The 26,394-nt window shown below is 47.6% G+C and overlaps 1 protein-coding gene across 2 annotated transcripts in view; it reads right to left on the bottom strand.

The window, feature by feature from the left end:
• The window catches only part of usp33 (ubiquitin specific peptidase 33), a 28,376-nt gene extending 3,665 nt beyond the window's left edge, over window positions 1–24,711 (bottom strand). The window contains exons 1-20 of one of the 2 annotated variants that reach the window (XM_064338153.1): window positions 24,513–24,711; window positions 15,766–15,904; window positions 15,569–15,622; window positions 14,990–15,052; window positions 12,502–12,651; window positions 10,535–10,640; window positions 9,835–9,904; window positions 8,916–9,029; window positions 8,678–8,756; window positions 6,835–7,243; window positions 6,169–6,309; window positions 5,477–5,589; window positions 4,924–5,096; window positions 4,659–4,729; window positions 4,174–4,207; window positions 3,598–3,643; window positions 3,200–3,380; window positions 2,045–2,171; window positions 1,508–1,677; window positions 92–173 (exon numbers count right to left, since the gene is read on the bottom strand). In XM_064338153.1, the coding sequence (XP_064194223.1) occupies window positions 92–173; window positions 1,508–1,677; window positions 2,045–2,171; window positions 3,200–3,380; window positions 3,598–3,643; window positions 4,174–4,207; window positions 4,659–4,729; window positions 4,924–5,096; window positions 5,477–5,589; window positions 6,169–6,309; window positions 6,835–7,243; window positions 8,678–8,756; window positions 8,916–9,029; window positions 9,835–9,904; window positions 10,535–10,640; window positions 12,502–12,651; window positions 14,990–15,052; window positions 15,569–15,622; window positions 15,766–15,852 (2,270 nt within the window). In that variant the 5' untranslated portion in view covers window positions 15,853–15,904; window positions 24,513–24,711. The remainder of the gene's footprint in view (window positions 1–91; window positions 174–1,507; window positions 1,678–2,044; window positions 2,172–3,199; window positions 3,381–3,597; window positions 3,644–4,173; window positions 4,208–4,658; window positions 4,730–4,923; window positions 5,097–5,476; window positions 5,590–6,168; window positions 6,310–6,834; window positions 7,244–8,677; window positions 8,757–8,915; window positions 9,030–9,834; window positions 9,905–10,534; window positions 10,641–12,501; window positions 12,652–14,989; window positions 15,053–15,568; window positions 15,623–15,765; window positions 15,905–24,512) is intronic. The other variant, XM_064338154.1, reaches the window with a different exon arrangement.
• Window positions 24,712–26,394: the final 1,683 nt, after the last annotated feature.

Below are 26,394 nucleotides of genomic sequence, written 5' to 3'. Positions count from 1 at the left end.
GGCCAACGGGCTGGCCGTTAGTATCGCGACTCCAGACGCGCTGAGCGTTTCGTGAACGTGTCTGTGGAGCGATGGCGCACGGGCGTCCTACCTGCTGTACAGGTGGTCCCACACGTTCTGCGGGAGCATCAGCACCAGGTCGTCGATGTACGCGGCTTTGTGTGGTGGGACACCTGACGGCATAATGGGTCGCACATTAACACTGTAATTCACATTAGTCAAGACTGTTTGCCTGTTGCACCTGTAGTACACATTACAGTGTATTTAATATGGCTAACAGTCATTTTCAATCAAAATATTACAGAGGAAAAAATAGAAAACAGTACAAATGGTACAAAGAGATACCAAAAACATGATACCGAAAGAGCTAAATAAAATAAAATAAAATAAAATAAAATTTAACTAGAAATACTGCCTCGCGGTTGTATGCCTCCGCCAACCAGTAGCTAGTTTGGATATAAAATGTCATCACTTCATCATTTAATCCTATTAGACATTTGTGTGAAACTTTGCCATAATTAGCGTATGAATTCTTGAGTTATGGCCAAAAACGTGTTTTGTGAGGTCACAGTGACCTTGACCTTTGACCTTTGCCCACCAAAATCTAATCAGTTCATCCTTGAGTCCAAGTGGACGTTTGTGCTAAATTTGAAGAAATTCCCTCAAGGCGTTCCTGAGATATCGCGTTCACGAGAATCGGGACGGACGGACGGACAACCCAAAAACATAATGCCTCCGGCCACGGCTGCACCGTCGCGGAGGCATAAAAATTTAAAAATCGGGGGCGGCAGAGAGATGAACACTAATTTGAGATAAATGTAGTATAAATTGAGATACAACAGCATTCTAGGTAAAGGCCATGCTAATTTCCTTTTAAAACCATTTACTGTTTCTGTGTTCCTCAGATCCTCTGGCAGGGTGTTCCAACGGCTGGGGGCACAGAAGCTAAAAGCTGCCTCCCCAGCCTTTTTAGTCCTCACTCCTGTTACAACCAGAAGGCCGGTACCAGAGGATCTAAGGGACCTGGTGGGTTCATACCTTTGAAGCATGTCAGACATGAACTTAGGTGCTGAACCATACCACCATTTTGGACACCACTGTTTTTTTATTAGTCATTATTTGGTCTACAAGTATTACACCTGCAGAAAATAGAGGAACTCTGGGGGTTGGTAGGTATTTCACAGAACAAAATTATCACTGAGAAGGGTCAGCTATACGTCCTACTGCACAGCTGATTTCCCGCCTCAGAGTAAATACAGGATTTAGTGGGGGCCTCCAGTGGCGTAGCCCATAGAGCGTTTTCCACATGCTCATTGCGAGCTGCGACGTCGGCGGTTCGAGTCCGACTGCCGACCTTTGTCGCATGTCTCTCCCTTTCTCTCCTCCTAGTTCTTCCTGTCTCTCTACACTGTTCTATCCAAATAAAAGCTGAAAAAAGCCCAAAAAAACATATTATAAAAAAATAATGTAGGATCTAGCCAGGGGAAGCATGGAAGAGAGCCCCCACCTCCGTGAGGGCACAGGAAGTCGTGGTTGGAGATGGGGCCGGGCTCGGCGAAGGTCTTGAACTTGTTGAGCCACTGGCGGGAGATGTAGAACTGCAGCAGGCTGGGCTCCATCATGTTGAGCAGGCTGGAGACCCGGCGCCTCTCCTTCTGAGCGTCCTCCTTGCTCTTCCTGCACGCGGCACGAGAGACGTCACTCACCCCCCGCTCGCCATAATGCTGTAGCGGTTAAGGGACTTGGGCTGGTAATGCAAAGGTTGTGGGTTTGATTCCCAGCTGGGGGCGTTGTGCCATTAAGCATGGTGCTCAACCCAAGTTGCTTCAGTAACATCCAGCTGAATGAATGGACTGCATGTTAAAAAATGGATAACAATGTCTGGATAACAATCTGCTAAATGCCAAAATGTAATCTGATGCATGAATTGCAGGTCTCTCCATTCAGAGCAACCTATGGGTTTTTTTTACTGGAACAACAGGAAACTAGTGAGCGTGCTACACGTGTACATGTATGGTAAATACCTCAACAGAAGCCCTCTTACTTGTAGAAGAGAACGTAGGCCTCTGCATTCTGAACGCAGGACTCGGGCACCTCGGTCACGCTCTGGTCATCAAACTCGTACCACAGGTTGTTGAGGTCGTTCCTGCAGTACGCGATGTAATGGCCGCCTGCGGTAGACAGGGACACGAACCGCGGTGAGCGCCCGGAATCTGCCACGGTTTATGGAGTCATCCTTCGAAACCCGGACAAATTACAGGGGCTATTTTGAGACCTTCTGGAAGCTTCCTTTTCAGGAAGTCAGCAAGGCCAGCGTATCTACAACAAATAGACAGGCTTGCCCAAACAATGCCCGCAGAATCCTGACCTGCCCAAATATGTTTGACTCACTGTACACAGTTTATGTCAATTTCTCAACTGAAAATGCTCTGTTCCACATTCAAATATGCATTAACTGAAAAGAAATAAATCACCCCATTCACACTTGGTCGTTTCATTCGACTTGTATCTAGATTTTATCAGAGTAAGATTTAACCACATTGCATTTACATTTGTGGTAAGATGCATCTCCGGTTAGCCAGATTGAAATCTGACTGCTATTATGCGCATAAAAAGAGAAACCCTGACAACCAACTTCCTGTTTTGCTCCGCCTCTGGGTTTTGATTGTGAAGCTACGCGTGTTCCGCCTCGGGGGATGGTCAGTGTGACGTTATGCTCTGGGAGGAGCTCTGGTTGTCGTGTGCACATGCATTCACAATGGTATAACATCTGTCTCAAACGTGTCAGACCACCTCCTGAAGTAGTTTAATGGATCTGAATCTGTTCCCAATGCATCTTGGGAGCATTTACACCTGCACTGTCATGTGCATAATTCCTATCCCAGAGGCTGAAGACACATAAAACAGCCAGGCGTAAATGGGGACAAAGAGCATAACTGGACTTGCTAGGGACACAACGGACTTATTTTATAGGCTTGCCATGTGACTACTGGTGAGGAATCATGGGAGCAGTATATCACAACCACCAACCGAGGAAAAAAAAAATGACTGTGTGCAATATCTCTTTGAAACACATAACAGTCTTACCCTTTACTCTGTATCATACTGAAATATACAGGCGTAAAAACAACTGACATTTGAATAAGCCTTTCAAGCACATCCGTCATATTAATTCCTTCCCTGAAAGCGCAAGACTTACTGCTGGCGGTGCCATGGTGACAGATGACGGACAGCAGGTCGTAGCTGGTGGTCTGGGCGGAGCTATCCTTGGCCAGGAAGGGCTGCAGGTCGAGGCCGCTCAGGGGGAAGGAGACGTGGGTGCCGATCTTGGTGGAGAACATGAGCTCGTGCCTGAACCTCTTCAAGTGAATGCAGAGGATCTGGGGGGGTGGAGAGAGAGAGAGAGAGAGAAGGAGCATGGGACTAACATGATTACAGGAAGCGTGTAATGCAATTTCAAGAGCCGGCAGAGGATGGAATAGCAATGATGCGCGTTTAACAGCTATTTTACAAAGCTCAGGATGTAAGCATGGAGAGCTTAGCTTTCTCTGTGAGGGAGGGGGGGGGGAGATAATGGCCGAGCAACAAAGGGCTCACCTCTGGGAGGGACTGCACTTTGCAGAACTTAACTCCATTCCGCAACCTAGGAGAAAACAAGCGTAAGGCCATTTACTTAAAATGTGATGTTACGTCACAATTCACTTTTACCCCGAGACAAAGGGCACACAGAAAACATGTTACATATACATACAGCAATGTCTATGCACTATTCCCATTATCAGACAGTAGAATGCTAGAAAATTTAAAGGATTAGTATAAAATATGCTTTCTCCCCCTTTATCTTGGCAAATAGATCGAGCCAACCAGCAAATACATCGGGGAGAAATCAATTAATCTGGACTGTGAAATGTCACCCCAAGGTCTTCAGTCAGAATTAAAGTTAAAGATCAAGAAGCTTAACGGAACTTAATATGCTCACGTCTTGCATTAAAAAAATGCATTTAAATAATAAAAAAAAGTCATACAGTTAAAAAAATGCACTAAAAAGGGTATCTAAAAGGACTCTGAGAACAAATTGAATTTGGTGAGAATCTTGTGCAACCCTACTGCTGGTGGTGAGATGAATTTCCTCAATGGGGATTAAAAAATGTTTTATTTAAGATAAACACTTACTTCTTGCATTTCTCACAGCTGTACATGTTATCCCCTGTGAAACACAAAGACACAAGCAATTCAGTCACGTTCACAACATTCCATCACACCTCCGACATGTTAAGAAGATTTGATCATTTCTGTCCAAGTTTTCATTAAAGAGAAGTGTACCATAACATGCAACTACATCACTTTTTTATTGTTATTTAAATTAACTCATTTAAAATGGTTTCTTGTGAATTATGTCTTGATCGAGCCTCCGAGTTAATAATCTTTGTAATAGGAAATCCATTACTGTGGTCACCGCACCATTTCACCCAGAGCCTGGTTCTAATGATGAACAACAAACCACACAGTTCTAAGAGATGGGAGCCATTAGCAAAAGGAGCATTAGCAATTAAAGTGCCACGGCACCTATTTCACATATTTAGGCCAGTGTTGGGAATGCCAAAAAAAAGCCAACAGAAAAGGTAAAGAAGCGAATGACTGGGAAGGCATCTTCTCACCCTTCAGCTCATCTCGGGCAAAGAAAGCAGCCAGGCAGTCCTGCAGTGTGACCACAGGACCCCAAAACCAGCTGAAACAAAGAGGGAGGAGGGTCAGTGACGGCTGAACCTCCACTGGACGGTCTCACCACGCCCGACGTGCAGGAGGGGAAACGCTAGCCTAGCGTCACGTTTTATCGAGCACTTCCTCCATATCGCATGGGGGGGAACCGTGGGTGGGGGCGTTCTCGGGAAACAATCTCAGACGGGGGGGAGGGTGGCCCACCTCTTGATGTACTCCATGACGAAGGCGATCCAGCCCTGGGGGGCGTAGGCCTCGCCGCAGGACCCCGCCTTCACCAGAGCGGTCGGGTGGGAGGAGGAGTGCAGCTTGGCCAGGTCCTCCTTGCCCGGGATGGGCAGCGAGATGTCCTGGAAGGTCTCCAGGGTAACGGACACCTGGGGAGGAGCAACACAACACCAGTCAGCCCCCAGCACTGTGGCACCATCACGACTCAGAACCTGCAGCCCCCAGCACTGCAACACTAACCGCACACTTGACTACAGTCAAAATATAACAGATCTTAGGGCTATGCACACACTTGGGATAATTTTACTGCATAATCAATTATCCATTCACAAGCTTTTTTTGTGATCTGCACAGGGATGCGCAGTGCAGCAGCAACAGAATAAAAACTGAAGCATTCAATTATTTATGGAAAAGAGTGCGGAGTCCTGGGGAAGAAGCAGAGCAGAGTACAGATTCAGCGAGCGGGCGCTTCCTCCCACAAGCCCCCTGCGTGTCTGCGCGGAGGCGGAGCGGGGGAAAGGGGCCTCACCCGGTCGCACGTCAGGCACTGCACGGAGCTGATGATGGTGCCGTCGAACAGGTCCGAGATCACGCTGCGGTACCTCCTCTGCACCTTGTTCTTGGCCGGTGCGAACGTGGTCACTGTCGCACAGGGCAGAGAGCGCCGTTAGCATCCGACGCTAAGAGACCCCCCCTCTGGACCACTCATGTCCAGCCCCGACGGTGAACTTGTTAGCATTTATTTTATCTATCTTTTACTAGTGAGATATATAAAATCTCTTTTTTTTAAGGGTATTCCTGGCTAAGAGGACCAAAAAAATACATTCCACAGAGGTGGTAATGCCAAACTAAGGAACAGTAGTCACACACAGTACACAGTAAGATATCCTAAATGAATGCGATGAGTTTGACTGGAATCTGGCGCCCTTCTTCCATCCGCTCTTTCCCAGTCAGTCCTGAAAGGGACCCCAAGGAGGCAGGCTGTACGGAGCTACATTTCGGCACATTGGATATTCGAGCGGGGCGCCAGGCTCGCACGCTCCTGTGAAGTCCCGACAGCCGCAGGCCTTCGCTTCCCCTTCGAGTCGCTTCTCGCTCCATTAGCGGTGAAAGACCGAAGGCGGGGGCGCTGGCTACTAAATTTAATTTCACCCCCGCCTTTCACCATGGAGTCTCTGCCACAGTGCCATGGGGCGGGGGGGGGGGGGGGGGACGCGGTACCTTTCTTGTGAGAGGAGCTGATGCCGGGCCAGCTGGGGACGGTTTTGGGGGGGCTGCTGGACATTTTGGAGATCATCCCGTCGTTGGGGGTGGGGCTGTGCGGCCTGGAGGTGCTGGTGACCTGGACGTCGGGGTAGCAGTCTGGCAGAAGGACGGCAGAGAGAGGAGAGCTACGTTTGGTGCCAACAACCCCCTCAACGGCAGGGAACCGGCATTAATAATTCATACGGTCGGGCAACGTACCAAATGAAGGCACAGCACCTGCCTTTAAATAATACAGATCTACAAAAGCACGACTACTGATTAAGATGTGACCCCGAAACACCTCCCAGCAAAGTCCCCACCCCCTCTCACCAATGTGTGTACTTGTGCCCCAGAATCTATCAGAACCCACTTATCCATCAGAATCTAAAATATGTGCTACAATTTCCAAGACATAATGTACAACAAAGATCTGGATATTGAATTCCCTTGATGTGCAGCCCCTATAGTATAAGGGCCATATAAGAAGATGTGGATATAAGAACCATACAAGGAGATGTGGACAGGGCCATATAAGGAGACGTGGAGAGGGCCATATATGGAGATTGGGGTATAAGAAGGCCACACAAGATGGTGTCGATATAAGAAGAGGCCCATATAAGGAGATGAGGAGGTCCTGGTTACCTGACAGCCGGCTCTGGATCTGCACCTTGACGGCGCCCTGGCTGCTGATGACGGGGGTGGGCTCGGCGGCCGTGTCGATGTCCTTGTCCAGGTCCTGGTTGGAGCCGGCGCGGTACAGGTTGTTGATGAGGTTCTTCTCCTTCTGCCAGTCGCGGTTGGCCTGGGCCTCGTCCGGGATCAGCATGTCCGCCTCGTTGGCGTCGTCCTGGGCCCGCGGGGCCTCGCTGTCCGCCCGGTCGCTGCTGCCGCACGACTCGCACGACTGGAAGTCGTTGTCCGACTGGCTCTTGTCGTCCTCCACGGTGTCGTCGATGGTGATGGCGTGCGAATGGTCTTCGGGCTCCACCACCGGCTCCTTCAGTTCCTCGTGCAGCTGGTCCATCAGGCAGCGCAAGAACTCCTGGGAATCCTGGGTAATTGAGTTCAGCGCATCAGACTACACTTTCAGCCCAGGTTCAACAAAGACCTCTTGCAACAAATCAGTGTTTCAGATTTATTTATTTATTTTTTAAATCAAATTATCCTGGGTAATGGTCCAGGGTGGCCGTAAATGCAGAGGTGCAAGGCCAATTCTGCTTCACTGTTCATGGTCTAGCTATAACACTAAATGTGGATGGCCATACAGAAGGAGCATGGTTAACTGACGCTCTAAAATAAAGAACAAGTTTTGTAGGTTACAACACAAGATTCTGCGCTTTTCATAGATTCAATCCATGCCTTTAATTAGATCTATTTGAGCCTTCCAGACATGCCAAACCGCCTGTCCCAGGGAACACACGTGCGTAGACACACACACACACACTCCAACAGCCCACGTCCTTCAACGAGCTACATCAGCTCGTCTAGTAATAAATATAACTTTGGAGCATGACATCAAACGAGTGTTTCCAGGAATGCCTGTGCGCAGACTTTCATCAGAAGTTTTGGCTTGGAGTTTGGAGTTTTATTCCCAGTTAAATAACTGCAAGCTCAGTGCGTTAACCTATTCCCATCACGATGCGAAGCCTCCTGCGAACACAGCACAAGAGCGTTTGAACACAATCAGAAAAGCAGCCTCAGAAACGCAACCCAAAAGAGCTGAGCCCAGAACACGGCGTTCTGTCCCCGCGGTTTCACCGCGTTCCTGTCTTTCCGTTCGTCACGGATACGTGAGAGCAGGGAGGGGTGACTGCGGGGGGGGGGATTAGCGGAGGCCGGCCTCGCGAGTCCGCCCGGAAGCTTCCGCCGTCGCGGCCCGCGCCGAATCCTCTCATTGAAATGCTAATTCCGCGGAGCGCCGCGCGACAGCGGCGTGACGAATTAAGATTCACCGGCTGCCGGGGGGACTGAACAAACAGGGGCTTTCTGAGGGACCCCGGCCCTAAATGGCCGCCCTGTTCGGCCCCAGCTCATCTGCAGTCCCCCGATTACCGCCGAAGGGAGGAAAGACAGGACGCCTCGGCATGCACATCAAAGGGCTGCTCTTTCTGGCTCTTTTTTTTTGGAAGGACGTGGGTTTGCGAGCGCCGCAATGCAATCAAACAAGTTCCAAGCGTTCTTTTCTTTCACCCCGGTAAGCCGGTAATCACGAGCGAGAGGTCTTATCTTCTGGCTGGGCGGTTTCATGCCTGCATTGATTAAATGACAAACGACGAAAGACAATTCTGCGCCTTTCAGGCCGGCTGAGCCCGGAGTGAAGGAGCGTCGGGCTTCTTCTCGTCCTTCTCAGATTTTAAAAGATCTCGAGTTTCTGAAAAAAGCCATTAACACCGGTACAACAGACCCGGGTTTTTAATCCAGATCGGAGGCGCACAGCGAAGACGTGACCGTAACCACATACGGGTCCTGGGAGAAAGGGACAAACCTGCTGGGAGTATCCGCGGAACATCGGGTTGACCGCTTTTATGCCCTGGAACAGATTTGTGGGGACGACGTAGCCGGGCCTGAAAGACAACAAAAAACGCAGAGTGCATTAGATGCTGGAGATGTAATGAGCCGCAAGGTGAGGACATCACAGGCACACGGCCCGGTCTGCTACTCAGCTGGGGATTAGCGCAGCTGCGGCTAATTGTGTCGCCATGGTGACCGAGGGGAAGAGCTACCTGTTCTTGTGCCAGAGGTCGGACACCAGCTTCTGATAGCTCTTGCAGAGGGCCGGCTTCTTGTCCGTCCGCACCAGGCCCCCGCAGTCTATGAAAAACTGGGTCAGGGGTGGGCTGCGGGACACAAGAGACAGTCGATGAGACGGGCCCGCAAAACCAGCCGGAGTAAGAACCGCCCCAAGCCCACAAGCAGGGTCTTCAAATTAATTGCTTTTTAATCCCTTCGAAGAGCAGGTAGAGAAACCCAATATTTCAGCCAGTGCGGCCTTTCTGTGCCCCTCACGGCGTACACACACAGAAATGCACACACACATTCCTGCAGGCACAATTAAACATACACGCTCAACTTTAATCCTCACTTCCTGGTACGATACTGGGCCCATTAGCCACAGCGACTGCCCACAGTTACTTTGCCCAGGAGACTGAGGGTATCACCTGCAATAACACCGACTAGCTGACATGGCTGACAGCAGAGAGCAGCTGGAATAAGAGACTCCGAGAGAGAAACTCAGTAAAAGCGCAGCCTGAGCTCACGCCATCCTTTAGCCCAGCGAGCCTGGCGGATGCTGCAGGGCTCGGAGCTGAACCGAAGCCAGAGAGCATTATCTGCCCCCCCCCATCCGCTTCCTCTTTACTATCCTCATCAGCAACTACTTCTGTGCCATCAGATAAACTCAAATTACCAACATCGCTGGATTTGTTAGCAGGGGGGTCTCATCCGGAATCACAGAGCTTAAGGCACTTTCCAAGCCAATGATGGAAAACAGTTGTGGCGGGAGTTGTATGACAGGCCACCCCCTGATATCAGAGGATGCAAGCCGGGGTAACCGCACCAGAACTCCCTCCAATGAGAAGGGAGAAACAGCCAAGGCTGCGGAGAGGTGGCGGGAGGGTCAGGACGCACCGCCGCGGCTCTTACCAGTTGGACAGGGCCTGCAGGGCTGCGTTCATGTAGCACGTGTTCCCGATGTTCTTCAGTCCCGTCAGGCCTGGGGAGAGAAACGCCGTCAGGGCGGGGCCAGCGCGCCATGGAAACGGTCGTTGCCACGGCCACAACGGCTCGCGCTATTATCATACTGGTTGACCTTTCACACCGTGAACGCATGAGACTCCATTTTCTTTCTGCACCTGGAGTGCAAGTTTCCACAGACCCAAGCAAAACAAAGACCGCTAGCGCTAGCTAGCGCGCTAACATTTATATAGTCTAATGAGGTTCAAAGCAGGACTGTGGGCACACCAGGGAGAGAGAGAGTAAACACTTAGCAGCGCGAGAGTGTGTGCACATTAAATTATTCCGCAGGCAGGGTAGGAGTGTAGATTAAAATATAATTATATTAGAGACAGACTAATATCTATGTGTCAGAGGAAGGCAATTAATTCAGGCAGCCAATCACAGTTGGGGCTTCATCAGCACAGTATATAGTATGCAGCAATAATTCTTGTGTTTAATTTGGAATTTATTTTCCCACACAACTGTTAGTTCACCCTGGCTAATCCCGCACTTTCCGAATGCTTGTGAAGAGGATAACACCCCCCTACCCTCCTGGGTATCCAGCCAATAGGCACAGAGGGTACGGAGAGAGCACTCGTCCCAAAAATCGCCACGGCGACCGACCTACCTCGCGTGCGGAACTCGTCCTCCTCCTCCATCTCCATGTCCAGGTCATCGAAGGCGGCCGCGGGGGGGGCCCGGAGCGCGGCGGGGCTCCCGGGGGCCTTGGCGTCCTGCCGAAACGGGAGAGGCGCGGCGCTTTAATGCGAGCGCACGGGCTGCCTGCCTGACCAAACAGACGCCGCAACCCTCCCCCCGAAAACCCGAGGGGGGGGGGGGGATTCACACCCTTTCATCTGAGCGCGTGCGTGAGACGCCGCCTCACGTGCCGGCCGCTCCAGCCGTTAATTAAGAGGAGCGGAGACGCACAGAGACGAGCCTCTGCATTCTCAGCGTTCGCCCGCGCGGATTCCTGCGGGTGCCGGCCCGTGGGCGACGCCCCCCGCCTCAAACGGCGACAAGCCACGGCCCGCTCACGAGACACGAGGAAAAACCCGGAGAAACATCCCAGAGAGACCCGCACTCCTCCAGGCACACAAAGAGCCCACTAATAATGGATCAGATAATGGACCCTGTACAGCATAAGAGGGCCTGAGCAGACCAAACACAGACATACTCAATTACATTTCACTTGATATGCGCACATACGCGCAGGTATGATGTCATATATAGATGCTGCCACAGGGAATATTTGCTTGCCTTTCTACAGACAGAGTAGCTGCCATCACAGATAATTACACTCTCGTAGATATGGAATTACAGAAGCACAAAGATCCAAGTGGTCATGATTATTGCTTTTATCGTTAAATTAATGTAATTCTATATCTAAGCTATAAAGCTAATTAGAGGCCCACTCTCGACAAGCATTTTGCAACATGGTGACATACACATGCATCAATGAGGATTAGAACTTTATCGAATTACAATACAGTGTACCTTATGGAATGTAAGTAATATGTTAACAGCTATGTATTTAGCAACAAACAAAAGAAACCATGCTTGGTGCATACATAATATTTAGGCATTTAGACACTGACGCACACACACATAAATATGTAGACACAAATTTTGAAAATGTGCCAATATATGAATTTCTGACTTACAACTGAATATAGTCAAAGCCACCAAAACTCACAGAATTCCTTTGTTAAAACCTACTCGCTGTTTGAATTTTGGCTTTCATTTTTCTTTCACTGCATTACTTCCCTGTTCCTGGAACCAGCACCATTTTATAGGCCGGTGGTAACAAAATTTCTCTCCCAACAGTTCAGCCCAAAATCGTAAACATTTTATTGCTGCTCTGTTACTCAATTTGCAGCAGATACTTTCATTGTCAACAGATATTTGCCGTTATACAACAGGCCAAAATCAAATTTAAAACTGCAGTCCTACGAGTTCAATTTACTCAATTTTCTGCCCTGCTATACCAGTGACCAGACAAAACACAGACAGTTCTATTACATTAGCTACAGTACACGCTTCGCATACAAGTGAATTTACAAGCGCCCTGACCAAGCTCCTGTGCTGAATTTTTATGTGAAATAAATAAGGTCTCCTGCTTCAATTTTTTGGTCTCAGGGCTTGACCAGGAAACTGCTGAGAAGAACTAAAGCATAAACTGCCCAGAAAAGCTAAAGCATAAACTATCCAGAAAAGCTAAAGTATAAACTATAAAGAAGAGCTAAAGCACAAACTATCCAGAAAAGCTAAAGCATAAACTATCCAGAAGAGCTAAAGCATAAACTATCCAGAAGAGCTAAAGTAACTGTAGGACCACAAATGAGCATTCTCCTTTTCCAAAATGGCTGCTGATAAAAACTGGAGTAAAGGAGACATTTACACAGTTTCCATAAAAAGCAACAGTGTAGTTTTAAGCTGATTTGCCACTGTATTTTTAGCAACTGAAACTAATCCTTGCCTTAAAAGCCGGTATTGTTGTGTTTGGAGGCCAGGCTGGATGGAGAGGGTGTGCTGGTGAGTGTGGCTCTGGAGAGGTGCGGGGCCCGGGGCCTGGGGGCAGGGCGCGAGGCTTACCTGGGCAGTGGGCTGCAGCGGGGAGTGCGGTTTGCTGGCGGGGGGCGGGGATCGAGGGCCCAGCTTTCGGTCCAGGAAGACCTCTTTTCCACAGGCATAGCACCACACCCGCAGCGTGGTGAGGTTCACCGTCAGGTTGTGTCGTGTGTCCTACCAGGAAAAAAAAAAACATATTAGACCCGCAACGACAGCCAGTTAAACTGGTCTGACCAGAGCGTGCCCTCGCTAGACTGGTCCAATGAGAGAACAGCCAACTCAGACCCAGAATACGTTTGTCCAATCAGAGCACTACCTTGCTAGACCCACGCTAAACCTGTCCTATAAGAACACAGGTATGCTAGACACACAAAACTGGTCCCATCATAGGACGGCCATGAAAACACCCATGATAACCCTGTCCTATCTGGGAGAAAAAACTTTAAAAAGCTAATCTGGTCCAATTAGAGCACGGCCATGTTAGATCAGAGTCCCTTATTTCAATGAGCGGGCCCACTGAGGAAGACAAACAGGCTGAATGTGACGCTCGTGGTGGGCAGGGAGGGGTCCTCCAAAACCAGCCAAAATTCTTATTACCGCAGCCGAGTAATGCCAGGCGGTGCTATTTCAGACAGACTGAAAGCTTGCAGAAAAGGCTTCATGCCACCCAGCCGCAAAAGCCTGCTTCCTACATGCCAGCCAGCCAGCACAGTAGGCCCCTTTCCATCCCCGGAGGGGTTAGGAAACCGGCGACAGGCGGGGGGGGGTGTGGGGGGGACAGTGCGAATTTGCGATTGCGGGGGGGGGCGCTCAGGCAGAGCCGTTCGCAGCACGCCACCGCTCCACAGCTGTGAGGGCAGATGGCTCGCCAGACCCCCCAGCGTCCCCCCCACCCCCTTACTTCAAAGAAGCTCAATTATTAATGGCACAATATTCGCTTTCCAGATGCTATTAAGGGGAGAAATATCGCCGGTCTGAAGAGCAGGCCGAGACGTTTTTCAGGCAACGTGGCGAACAATGGCCTTCCTTCTCCAAAGTCAACCACCAGCTCTGGAGATATATTAACCTTTGGGTACAGCCAGACTAATTACCTTGCAGTCGTTTTCAGTCTGCGAGGAAATCGATGGGTCACCCAAGCCCCTGCAAGCAAGAGCTGGAAAGAGCTAGAAGCCTAAACTACACTATAAAGACTCTGAGGCAGCAGATCTAACGTCTCATTCTCAACCATCGATCTTCGATTGTTCCTCTGGGATTCTCACTGCCCACAGTATGCAAAGTCGAAACAATTACATTTAACATCACCTTACCAATTAATTCCCATTCTTTCCAGTAACACAGGTATCGATTTATAGACGTCCATGCAAATCATCTTCATAGATCAACCATCTCAAGTGAATGATATTGGCCAGAGTTGAAAAAGGTAAAACGGGAGTCTCTTCAGAAGCAGAAGTGATTCTTTCTGGAAAAGGAAGATCTCGGGGCCAGGAAAGGCTCCGTTTGCTCAAACGGCGGTTGGCTGGTTTTCAGAGAACGTGCCAGAAGCCTTTCAGCCGGTAGACATAAACCCGCGGCGCAGACTCGACACGACCGAAACACGGGATTAAGTGAGAAATAATTTCGCATTCTTGGGTCACTCGCCCCATTCAGGGTAATCCTTGCAGCTATGAACCTTTCTATGAACCGTCCTTTCAGAAAACCTATTCCATTTCTCCTCAACAGAAGCCTCCATGCTCTTCCCTGACATGTATCACAGGTGAAGAGTCAAATAAATATATATTTGCCAGCCCTGCAAAAGATGAAATAGGGCACACACACACATACACACACACACACACATAAACACAAATATTTTGCACGCCTTTTCAATAGAAGATGGCACAGGCCAGGTTGAATATCAATGGGGTCGACCGCTGTGCCTGCTCCCAGTATAGGGAGATGAATTATGGATGAGCTAACATGTGAGTTCTACTGGAAATGCAAACAGGGCCCATGCTGGGCTCTTTCAGCAGGCCCTGTGGATGGCATCAGGCGTTCAGGCTGAGTATATAGGCTATCTGCTCGGCTCCATGGTCCTTCAAGCAACAAACAGAAATTGGGCACTCCGGAAACGCGCTGGCCGTCCTGTTTGCCCGAGCGAGCAGGAGGTTCAGGATGAGAGGAATCTGATGTGCATTTTCTCTTCTCACACTGCCTCTACAGCCAAGCTCTCTCTCTCTCTCTCTCTCACACACACACACGCATGCATGCACAAAAACACACACACACACCTACGTACATACACACACACAAACACACAGGTCATTTTTACAGCTATCAGCACATTTTTCTGACGTGCGCACACAAACACACACGCATACACTCACACACACACAAACACGCGCACACACCTACATACGTACATGCACACACACACAGAAACACGCACACACATGGGCCACTGTCTGAGCTGCATGTCCACATGGGCACGTACATAGCACACACGTAACTAGGTAAAGCGGGCGGGGACACGTACCTGAGAGTGGACAGTGCTGTGGTCAGCATGGGACTCCCCACAGCCCACATACGCGCAGCCGTTCTGCAGAGAGCGAGAGAGCAGATCAAACCACTCAGCATCCATGCGCCGTCCAGAAAAACATTCATTAAAGTTTAGTATCAAGGAAGCCTGTCCCTGCCACACTGACACCAGGCGTCTCTGCTAGGCTTTACCCAAGCATGAGGAAAACACACAAGGGAGGTAAACATTATTCAAATGACAACCATCGTGTTTATTTGCCTAAACAAATTTGCGATGCGCTGTAATTTCCACGCTTTAAGGTTATTCAAGGAAGCTGTATCAAATAGCTAGTAATCATACATTTAATAACATACTCACTATGCCAAACGAGCATAATTGCTACCTTACACTGTTTTTATAGATTCCCACTTTTTTACAAGAGAAAGTGGCACACATGTGAAAGGGTATTACGTAAGAAAGTAATGAGAGCTCCTGCCGCACGGTGAAGTTTAGGTTACCCTGCAGAGGCTCATGGGAAAACAGAGACGCTGTAATCAGCGCTTACATCACTGCGGCCTGCCCGGCTCACCCACTCACCTCCAAACAAGCCCACAAGTTTGGTCCACTGACTTTACAGTCCAGGCACTGGCCCTGCAATCACAGACAGTAAGGTTACGACACATCCACGTGCTCCTAAAATAAGATCGGCGTAAAGCCAAAGGGAGCCCTGCGTTGTGCTGTCGTTGCCACGGTTGCGCCGGGGCTGATTGGGGCTCTTGGGCGCGGCGACTCACATGAGACTTCTGGATGAGCTCCTCCTTGGTGATCTCACCCACGCACTCCAGGTGAGGACAGTCGCCGTTGGCCCCCGCTGGAGACATCTCCCCTGCTCTGGTCTGCTCTCGGCTGGGCCTTCTGCTCTACCAGGGGTCACTGTGAGAAGAGAGAGCAGCAAGTCTTAGATGTTGTACTTAATTTCTTAGTTTGATACTGTCTCACATGTGTACCAACCTTTTCACGTACATATGAACTTACTTGGATACTTTCCAACTTAATTCCTCTTTCATTTTGTGAGTTACGCAGGTAATGCACTTAATAGCAGGTCTAGATTCAGCCCTAAGTTTCTTCAACAGAGTTAATTTCTTTCCTACATACCATACTTAATAACATCTTCTTTAGATACAGCCTATATTTTCTTACCAAAATACTGTGTACTTTCATACATGCACCCATATGTATACACTAACAGCTTTTCAGATTAAGTTTCACGGTTATTTTTTCAGGGTTATTTTTAATTAGAAGTTGGTAGACGGTTCGTCCCAGCTCTTGACAGGTCGTACTCAGTGCAGACTCAGGAGGAACTGAAACATGTTTAATATTCACCAGCAGCTTAAGAGGCTTCTCTCTGGAACCAGCACGCTCAGAGCCTAGCGCTCTACGGTAGCTACAGCTTTAAGCCTGGTACGACTGCGGCGTTTGATTTTTCAGATCTACAAAGCTGCGGCAAGCCCTGGAGGGCAATTAAGGGAGCGAAATCAGGGCTAAAGCGCGCAGCGGGTAGCGTGTAGCGGGCTTCCACTGCCGTAGTACACATTCACCAGAGCGTCAGACAGCCCTGCAGACTCTTCCTGAAGGGCACTGTCTCCCCATCTCTCCAGGACACACCGGCCCCCACGCCCCCCCCCCCCTCTGGATTGTTAGCAGGGGTGCAGGGGGCACGAGAGGCAGAGGTCTCACACATGCACTCAGCGCCAGTCTCGCTGCCAGTGGAGGAAACCGTCGAGACGGGACCCCGTCACTACAGCTGTCAGCCTCTGCCACTGCCCCCACTCTGATGTGTGCCACTGCATTTTTAACAAGGCTGTCTACAGCAGCCCAGCTCACAATGTTCTGCTCCGTGTGTGTGTGTGTGTGTGTGTGTGTGCGCAAGAGACATGCTTCTGTATGCGTAAACTGTGTGTGTGTGCATGTGCGTGTGTTTATGAGACACGCTTCAATATGTAAACTATGTGTAAGTGCGTATGAGTCAGAAGGAAACACAGAGCATAAGCACACCCTGTCAATCACAAAATATGAAATGTGAAGAACAAAGAAATGCAGCCTAAGGAGAGGAATACGTCTGTACAGAATTTCAATGCTCCCAGTCCTTTATTTGCAAGCAAGCAACATTTCCGAAACATCGTTTATCTGTGAATAAATCACTGGAAGCACTGAAACGGTGTGAAACAAGAGCGCATACGAGCAGGCAGGATTCCGTTTCCACACACGACTTCCTCCCGCGAATCTGCACTGGAGAAAGGTCAACGAAGAAACGGCGTAGCGAACAAGCCTGTGGGTCTCCTTTAAGCTTTCTGCGGCAGCCATGCCAACGCTGAGCTCCACACCGCCTATGGGAGGAGCTATGGACACGCAGCCACGCAGATCTCACGGAGGAACGCGCCCCGCGCTGCCAGCCAACCGTTCGCTATTGTGCAACAGACATGACTGATAACGGCCGTGTTTATTGCGCGTGCAGCCAGAGTAGAGTTCATTCAGGAAACGCGTTTAAAAACACCCCGAGGCGTCCGAGGTCAGGAGGGGTTCCGCCTAACCAGGGTGCGGCAGGTCGCATTTCCGACCTTCCTGGACTGTCACCAACGGACTGCCGGTTTTAAAAAGGGGTCCGTTTAAAACGTGGGGTGGGGGTTTACGAATACCGCAAGCGCATATTTGGCACGAGAGCAGAGCGATTTCATCACCGTAACAAGCTTGTGGAATGACGATTATTTCTGGATCCCGGTGTTTCCGTGACGATGGCGGGAAACCGAGCCTGTCGGTGCGGTTGGCCGGGCGACCACGCCTTCGCCCGACACCCGCTTTTGAGCCGAGGATGTGAAACCAGGAAGGCTTTCACAGTCTAGGAACCCCGGCCGTCTTCTGCTCAGTCCTGCAACGGCCCAAGTTTTCTGTTCAAAATGGAGGAATGGCAGCCATCTGTCCACAAACCACAGGGACAAGAGGCCAGCCTGCCCAGTGGAGACAACAAGGCTGGGCATTTCATCACCATGAAACGTGGGAAAAGCCAGGCTAGGCACGACAGCAGGATAAACATAGAGCTTTCACACTGCAAGGCTAGCTGCGCTAGCGCACTAACATTCACAAGGCAGCTGCTGTGAGGTGAATCATTTTATTTGAGGGAAAAAACCTAGCGCTGGAAAAACAGACTGAGTAACAGTGTGACTAAAGAAAATTACGCCGTTTAACTAAATTGCTTAAACAGCAGCAAAGCTTACCCAGTGACAGAACACTGTGAAAGCGTTAGAAAGGCAGTGCAATGTACTATCACTAAGACCTGTACTCTCGATGTTCTCAAACTGTATGCTGGCACTTACTAGAAGGTTCTGAGAGGGATTGAGGTGGTCATGTAATACATGTGGTAGAAAAAAAAGTGACTGAGCACATATACACTCTCCACAGTCACTCAGACTAGTCAAATGACACTATGCAAATTACATGCACAGCAGCAGTCAGTCTAAACACTCTGTAGGCTATTTGATACTGTATTTGAACTTGTGTGAGGCCATATTTTAATGAGGTATGGGTGACAGAAGATTTGCTGAGGAAGCGGCTCAGGGGCTCGGAAAGTTCTGGAACCGCTGCATGACAAGAATCCATCCACAAGACTACAGCCCTACACCAATTTTACCTTTACAATGGAAACCTGAGCCTCAAATTCAGACTCCAATCAGACGTGATAAATGACGGTCGCCAGGCAAACAGAGGATTTCAGAGACCAATCGGAGGTGCCCTTTAAATGCAGAAGAGTGCCGTGGGAGGGGACCTGACACCGTGCGCCTTCTAAGTAAAGTCTCATTTACACTCCCGGTGCCAGTCCCAGCGGGACCCCCGTTTTCGTTGGGAGGAGAAAGGGGGCTGATGTTCCATGTAGGGCAGGGGGCGCCTTTTCAGCACAGCTCTAAGGGAAGGGGAAAAAAAATAAAAAGGAACCCATGGACTATCGAGGGAAATACGATCCAACATCACGTAGGCAGCTACGAGCTGGAAAAGAGGACAGGAGACGTCCCAGGAGGAGCAGAGAGGAGCAGAGAAGAGCGGGAACGACAGGGGGGTGTGTGTGTGTGGGGGGGGGGTCGACGGTAATCGTGTCAAAATGAGAGTTGGGCGTGGCGGTAAGAGAAGCCAGCCTCTTACAGAAAAGCCTCCACGTGACCTGCAAAGCCACACAGAGTCAAGGTCTGAACCGCGCACAGATAAGAGAGGGGAAGTGGCATCAGAACAGCGTCCGCTTCACCTCTACGCAGGGTAACGCGGATAGCTGCGTTCCTGCAGACGGCTGCAGCTGCATTTTTAACACGTGGAGATCCGCGTTCCAGCCGCAGTGCTCCCGCCTGGGCGTGGGCAGCTCCATGCTGCCATTCGCGGTTCCCAGTTTATAAAAAAATAACTTTAAAAAATGGTTGCATATCGTCACAGGAGCACAAAATGGAACAATCCACAACTAGGCAAGAGAGTAGCTATTAAACGTCACATTTCCCACAGACAGAGCCTACTACTGTACATAAATATGATGCTCATTTTCGCTTCTCCAACAGTGTTAAGCCCCAGACCCAAATAACTGCTGACGTGTCATTTATAGATGACAGGAGAGATAAAGCAACAGCACAGAGATTCGACATCTTAAAGAGACTGTGTACACACACACACACACACACACACACACACACACACACACACACACGAGCGCACGCACACGTACACACACAAATTACCCAGATTAGATAACACATATCACGGGTGCCGTGATTAACTGCGTTTCCACCCATGCGAGAGCGTGGGTTTGACAGCAGAGGCCGAGAGGACCGAGCAGAAGGCCGGCCCTCTGGAAGGCGGGGCGGGGCGTCCGTCCGCAGGGATGGACAGCAGCGTCTCCTCAGCTCAGCGGAGCCGTCGGCCGGTATCCATCACGGCTCTCCGACCGGGCCGCTCCCGGCCCCTCATTACCACAGCCCCGCCGCGAGCACCGCTCAAACCCACAGCTGCGCGAGCGTTTTCACAGCTGACACAGACACAGCACCGTGCACAGTCACGCCTTACGAAACACAAGCAGGACAGGAAGTCTGGAGCTTTTTAATGTGCTAAAGAGGACCGGGCTATGTAATGGGGTTGCTAGGCATTCCACAGTGAAAGGACCCAACACAGCCAGACTCGGGTTTTCTTTAAACCGCTCTACCAAAGGTTACAGCGGGAAATTCTGCCAGTAATATATGTAAAATCTGCCGGCTCAAACAGTGTGCATGTGTCCCAGGCAGAGATAAGGGAACATTCTGTTTTTCTGAGATTTCAAGATGCCAAGATGGAGACAGACTTAATTCTCTAGATGCAGACACAGTCTCGGTCCCATTTGAAACCTCAGGCACGCTCACCGATTTTGTAGTCTCCCCCAGAATTCAGGAATGGAAAAATACTGTCTCGAACTGCACTAGGGCCTAATTCATCAGCCAGACAGCGACACAAGCAACAGGCCTAAATGAAAATGGAGCCTTTTGACATTTTGAATTCCATACCTTTCCGCAAACACAGATCTCGCCAACATCACAGAACCACTTATATGCAGGACACAGTCCAGGAGCCGGAGAGCGAGCATTCCACTCCATGCATTAGCTGGGTGGGTATGTGGTTTTCCTTAAGAACAGTAAAACGGATATGGACTCAAACACATCCAAAAAGTCTTTTAAATGTATTTAATGTGAATTACTGTGATACAAACGGCAGTATACATGAGCAAGCATAGTTCAAAAAACACATATGCAGGGAAGAAAAACTGGAAGCAAAGAAATCTAGATCTGAAAAGCAATATGAGTGAAGCACTAAAACCAAGACCTGACATAACCCACGGCAATGGAGAAATAATCTCATTAACATCCAATTATGAGGCACAAAACGTGAACAAAACAACAAAACCTACGGTTGATTGACCTACGGCTTTGACAAAAAAATCAGAAAAATCAGTCCACAGCCACTCATCCAAAGCATGCCTTTAACTGGAGTAAAGTTCCTTCTTTCGCCTTTCCCTGGAATCTTTCCAGAAGAAATCAATACCTTCAGATGGTTTCAGCAACAATCACAGGGGATAAAAGTGCCCTTTTTTACGAAACTGAGCCCTTGCAAAATCTTTAATGCCTCCATGGCTATCTCTGGAGAATATCGGTCCTAGAAGGAGGACTTCTGAAACCAAATTCAAATCCAATGAAAGAATATCTTGTTCTTTACCATTGGTGCACACATCCTCAGCCTGTCTGAAACATCTAGATTTGTATTATTCTGAGATATGGCCGTTTGAAGAAGGTACATCACTATTATCGTCTCTGTCAGTAAAAAAAAATGATTTAATCAGGATGAAAGATGAACAGAAGAGTTCAAGTAAATGGGAGAGTAATCCAATCTACTTAAAACATGCAATGTCAATGGATCATAGAGGCCAATTAACAGATGATAGTTCACAATTATTACTCCCTTAAAACCCCAGCTGATAAGTGAGGTGCTAAATTTTCCTGTATTATGGGGCTAAAGCAGTCCAGAAACACAGGAGGCCAGCTTCGCCATCTTTGCATTTTAGTGCAGCCATTGTAATAGGGGCTAAAGCTCCACGGTCTTATAAGCGTTGGCCTATCCTGGAGTTATGCTTCCAGTCCACTGACCTGGCAGGAGAGTCACTGCCCTGCAGTTTATTAAGCAGCTAGAGATGCCATTTAGCAGCTCATATAATATTAGTGTTGTATGAAATATTCATCAAACACATATCAATCAATCAAATTTTATTTATATAGCGTACTTCACAGCAATTGTCACAATACGCTTCACAGACAACCCTGGCCTAAAGCCCCACAGGAGCAAGCCTAAAGCAACAGTGGCAAGGAAAAACTCCCTGTGGCAGATGGGATGAAACCTCAGAAGGAACCAGGCTCAAGGGGGAAACCCATCCTCCTCTGATTGGCTCATATGCAATGTATTCCCATGATATTCATGTACTGAACAATTATGATGTCATTAAGCTGGATTGCAGTTACTGAACGTTGCTCTGCTAATATTATAGGCCGTGTTCATTTGCAGTTCAGAAGTTCATTGCACAATTGTACCATCGCAAATACAATTACATAACCACTTGGATTGTCTACTGTACATGGTTCACAGATGGTGGAGGCACAAAATTAACATCAGCTAGCTACTACTACTACTACAGCTAGGGAATTCACAAACTAACATCCATTAGATTGGTTCGATCAACAGTATCCTATTGCAGATACAAGGAGAAAAAAAGTGTCACCATTTATTGCCAATGTGATACAAAAAACAAAACAATAACCCCATCATCTCCATAAGAAAATGGTCTTTCTCTCGTAGAGAGATGATTACTGGGATTACTTACAGACAAATTGATGTTTAATGCAATCACAGTGAAAGCAAATGCATCAAAGAGCAGCCATGGTTTAAATTGGAGATTTAAAAAAAAAAGCTACAGAAAAAGTACTGGCCATTTAGCATTGCTACTGTTCAGTAGACAACCCAATTACAGACACATAATACAATGGGTGCCTCAGTGCATTCGCATCAATGAGCCATTGATTGGATTACATCAAGGTGTAGTACAGAGTACAACCACGAGCCGTGACAGAATAAAGGGGACGCAACATGCTATTCTGCTTTTTGATTTTATTTTAAAAGTACAGCTGAATTTTTATTCTGTATTGTGCATTCTCTAATTTGAAGGACCAAAAATCCAGTGACACTGATTTTTTTTTTTTTTTTTTTTTTTTTCAGCGGTGGAGCAAACGTTGTCAAGCACAAGAACGTGAACGACTCCCGTGAAAACGAACAACACATTCAGTGCCACTTAAATGTGATAAATCAATTATTGATGCCAGTTCTGCAAACAGTCCATCATTTCACATGCTGCACTAGAAGTAGAGCGAGAGACAGTAAACTGAGGCTATAATTTATTGTCTTTCTGAGTACTGGTGGATTCCTATAACTCGTCTAACTACCATAGCTAACTACAAACAGTCAGCCCGGGTCCCTTGCTTGCAGCTCACATCATGAGCGATGATAATGATGACGAAGCAGACAACCAAGATATCGGCGGGTTATCAGTTGACAAATTGAGTAAATGATTTCCAGTCCAACTGAATACACCACACACGTGACTTGGTGAAATAAATCCACATTAAATCTTACGCCCAACGTAATCAAAAAGAAAGGGTCAATCGACACTGATATGCAAGCGAAAAGTAAAATGCTCCAAAATAAAGTTTACTAAAATCGCAGGTCCAATTTGAAAATGAAAACCACACCAAGCGAATAGAATTAAAATAGCTAGCTACACGATACATAATCGTAAATATTTCACGACAGGATTGCTTTTATTTGAACCTATTATGCTTAAATACAATTAACAAAGCATGAGAAATAATTAACTAATGCACTGTGGAAGACGTAAACTACACTTATTCCTGTTAACTCGGAGGCTCGTATATGGGAGATTGGACGAACGTGACAGCCAAACCAAAAAATAATGCAATAAACAATTTTTCATAATTTTACAAAAGCTTCGTCAAAGGAACATTGGTTTCCTTTGTCAGTTAAAACGCAGGCGGTGTTTGCAGGGGACACCTACAGTGTAACTTAACGTTACAGTAACTTCGCTGTTTGGCTACCCTACTAGTGTTATATGATTAATGAACCAAACAGCGACGTAGTAACACACTAGCAATATTAAGTTAGCTATTCTATGATCTACGTGCAGTATGACATTCTATGGATCTAGATTACGTCTTTCTCTCATCATGCTAGTCCAGTTAAATTAGGTCATTACCACAATCTTTGGGTTATACAAGAATCGCACATATGCAGATGAATGGTTCTCTAATATTAGTTAACTCTAGCAAGACAGCTACGTATAAATGTTAACAATGTGTCTTCAGAGTTAGCAACCGACCCAGTCTAGCTTGGTACTATGAAGGCACAGAAATCCAGTTTCGATTAGACAAGCGGTTTTGGAAACATCGATCAGATGTCAGCACCTTCGCAGCAGTGTTACTAAGCGATACTTCTTCTATCGTAGCTCCTAAAATAGCAGGCAACGTTATCTAGACTAGCGACTTTCTTCCAGTGCCAAATTATGTGGTCCGAATTAGCCAGATAGCTAGCAAAGTGACTCGTTATGGACTTAGCAAGTTAGCAATATAGCTAGGTGAGTTAGCAAGCTGGCTAATATTATAACATTACCCGGGCTAGCTAGCTACCTAGCTGCATGGATATAACGTTAATGTCAGAACGTTGTCCTTCTGCATATACTATCTGAGAATAAAAAACGATCGACCTATGGACTTTTATAATCGACTGCCTGTGTCATTAAAATGAAATCAACGCCTCACATGTAACGTTAGGCTACTGACACTACAGAAAATGCGACTGTCCTCTCTGCACCAACCGACACAGCAAGCTAGATTGATAGCCATCTAGCTAGCCGACTTTTTCATCTTACCTTATGAAATGAAGATGTAACGATGTTGTTAAACGCTTTTCTCTCTGTTGTTATTCGTTTATCCGATCAGACGTCTTCAATATACCCTTCAGCTACATTTTTAAAAACGCTTTTAATTTCCAACGACAGAACGCGACCAAAGCACTACTCAGCTTCCAGGTTGGCCCGCTCCGCCCTGTGATGCTACGAGACAGCTTCTTCCGGTTCTATGAAAAACGAAGTCGGCAGACGCTGTGCCATCTAGCGGATAATACTTGCACTTGCACAACTAACGGTTGCGCATTGGCAAAGGAGAACTGAAAGTGAGCTCATGCTCCCAGAGCACACCCAGCCCCAACGCCCCCGTATGCCAAATAAGTGAATTACGCCATCAGGAACATCAAATTCGCGACAGGTACTGTTTGATTAGCTCTTCCATTTTAAAGAGTGAAGCAGACAAACGGGTACTGAACACAACATCCCTGATTCTGTTCAAGGTTGAACTTCATGGATTTAGAAGTGTTCACGTTTTCAAACCAGTGAAACGGCACCCAGCAGACATGGCCCAGTAATGATTACGTTAGCAAATAGATTCCAATTTACAATTTAGCCAAATGGTAACTTACTTATAATGTAAATATACAGAGATTTCATGCGCCAGCCAGACTAGCCTCCCACCTCTACCAGCACAACTCCCCTGAACTCTTCATATTAGAGTTTATTTTTGTCTTTACCGTTTTTGTGTTTTTAATTTAACTTTTAATTCACACAATTGTGAATTAAGTAACAAAGTATTCACTGCAGATTAAGTATTATTCACCAGATATTCTAATTTCACACCTGTTTTTTAATCCACCCCCCCCCAATGCCTGGAGATCGATTTTAATAAACAATTAAACGATCAGAACCATGCATATAGCTTTTGTCAAGTTGATTTAAAATTATCATACAGTAGATGTCTAGAAACTATCGTATACTGCAGCAATTAAAAGAACTGTAAACCGGTTTCCCTTTGACACAGGAAGTATTTGTTTATGGGGGGAAGTTCCATCTGGATGTTGTCCATCTGTGGTGTTTGCTGCGGAGTTGCAACGCGAGGGTCATTATTTTAGCTGTAAAAGGCACCGACCAGTAAGTAAAGGAGGCTGGCTTTGGTAAGTATGGATTTCACGTCCCATAGATACTGTTACCGAGGGCTTTACGAAAACGACTTGCTCGAAACATATGAATGTTTGTGTGCTTGGCTTAATCGCTGACATTGAAAGTGAATTTATTACTGGATTGTTGAATAATCGTGCAATCATGCTCCCTCAAGTAAAAGCATTGCGAGCTAGCGCACTGAGATTCACAACAGCAAAACCAGAGCTATATGTACAGATGGAAGTATAGCTGGGTCTTGTTGTTTGTGATTTCTGAAGTACAGTTGACATTATTATTATTATGGTGCCATGTGATCAGTCTTGGTAGGTAGTTCAAATACACTGACTTTTAGATCTGTCTTCGTGGTAGCCTACTGACTCGGCTAGCAACCTGCTACGGCAAACCAACAAGTGACTGTTAGCATGGGCTTTTGTTTGTGTTATATTGTTCTAACAATGGAAGAAGTACACGTGTCAAACAGCTACCCCCGTTTCGGGTGGACGTATTTTAGTTGATAGCAAGCACCTAGGCTAGGGTGTGCTCATTCACGTAGGCGATGTTCCTCATGACAATGAGCAACGTTGTTTAGCATACTGTGGTCTCCATAGCTTTCATACGGCGATTGTATCTCAAATTAGTTTGTCGCTGGTCGGATTAAGCGACGGAACTCGCCAGCTCAGCTGCCGAAGCAAGATTTGTTTTCTGTACATCTCTAGCTGCAGCTGCAGTTTATTTGAGCTGTCACCCCGCCTTTTACATTTCT

This window comes from Anguilla rostrata, chromosome 6, assembly GCF_018555375.3.
Source record: "Anguilla rostrata isolate EN2019 chromosome 6, ASM1855537v3, whole genome shotgun sequence".
NCBI lineage: Eukaryota > Metazoa > Chordata > Actinopteri > Anguilliformes > Anguillidae > Anguilla > Anguilla rostrata.
The sequence above is the reverse complement of the archived record's forward strand: the minus strand, read 5'-3'. Positions and strand labels throughout refer to the sequence as shown.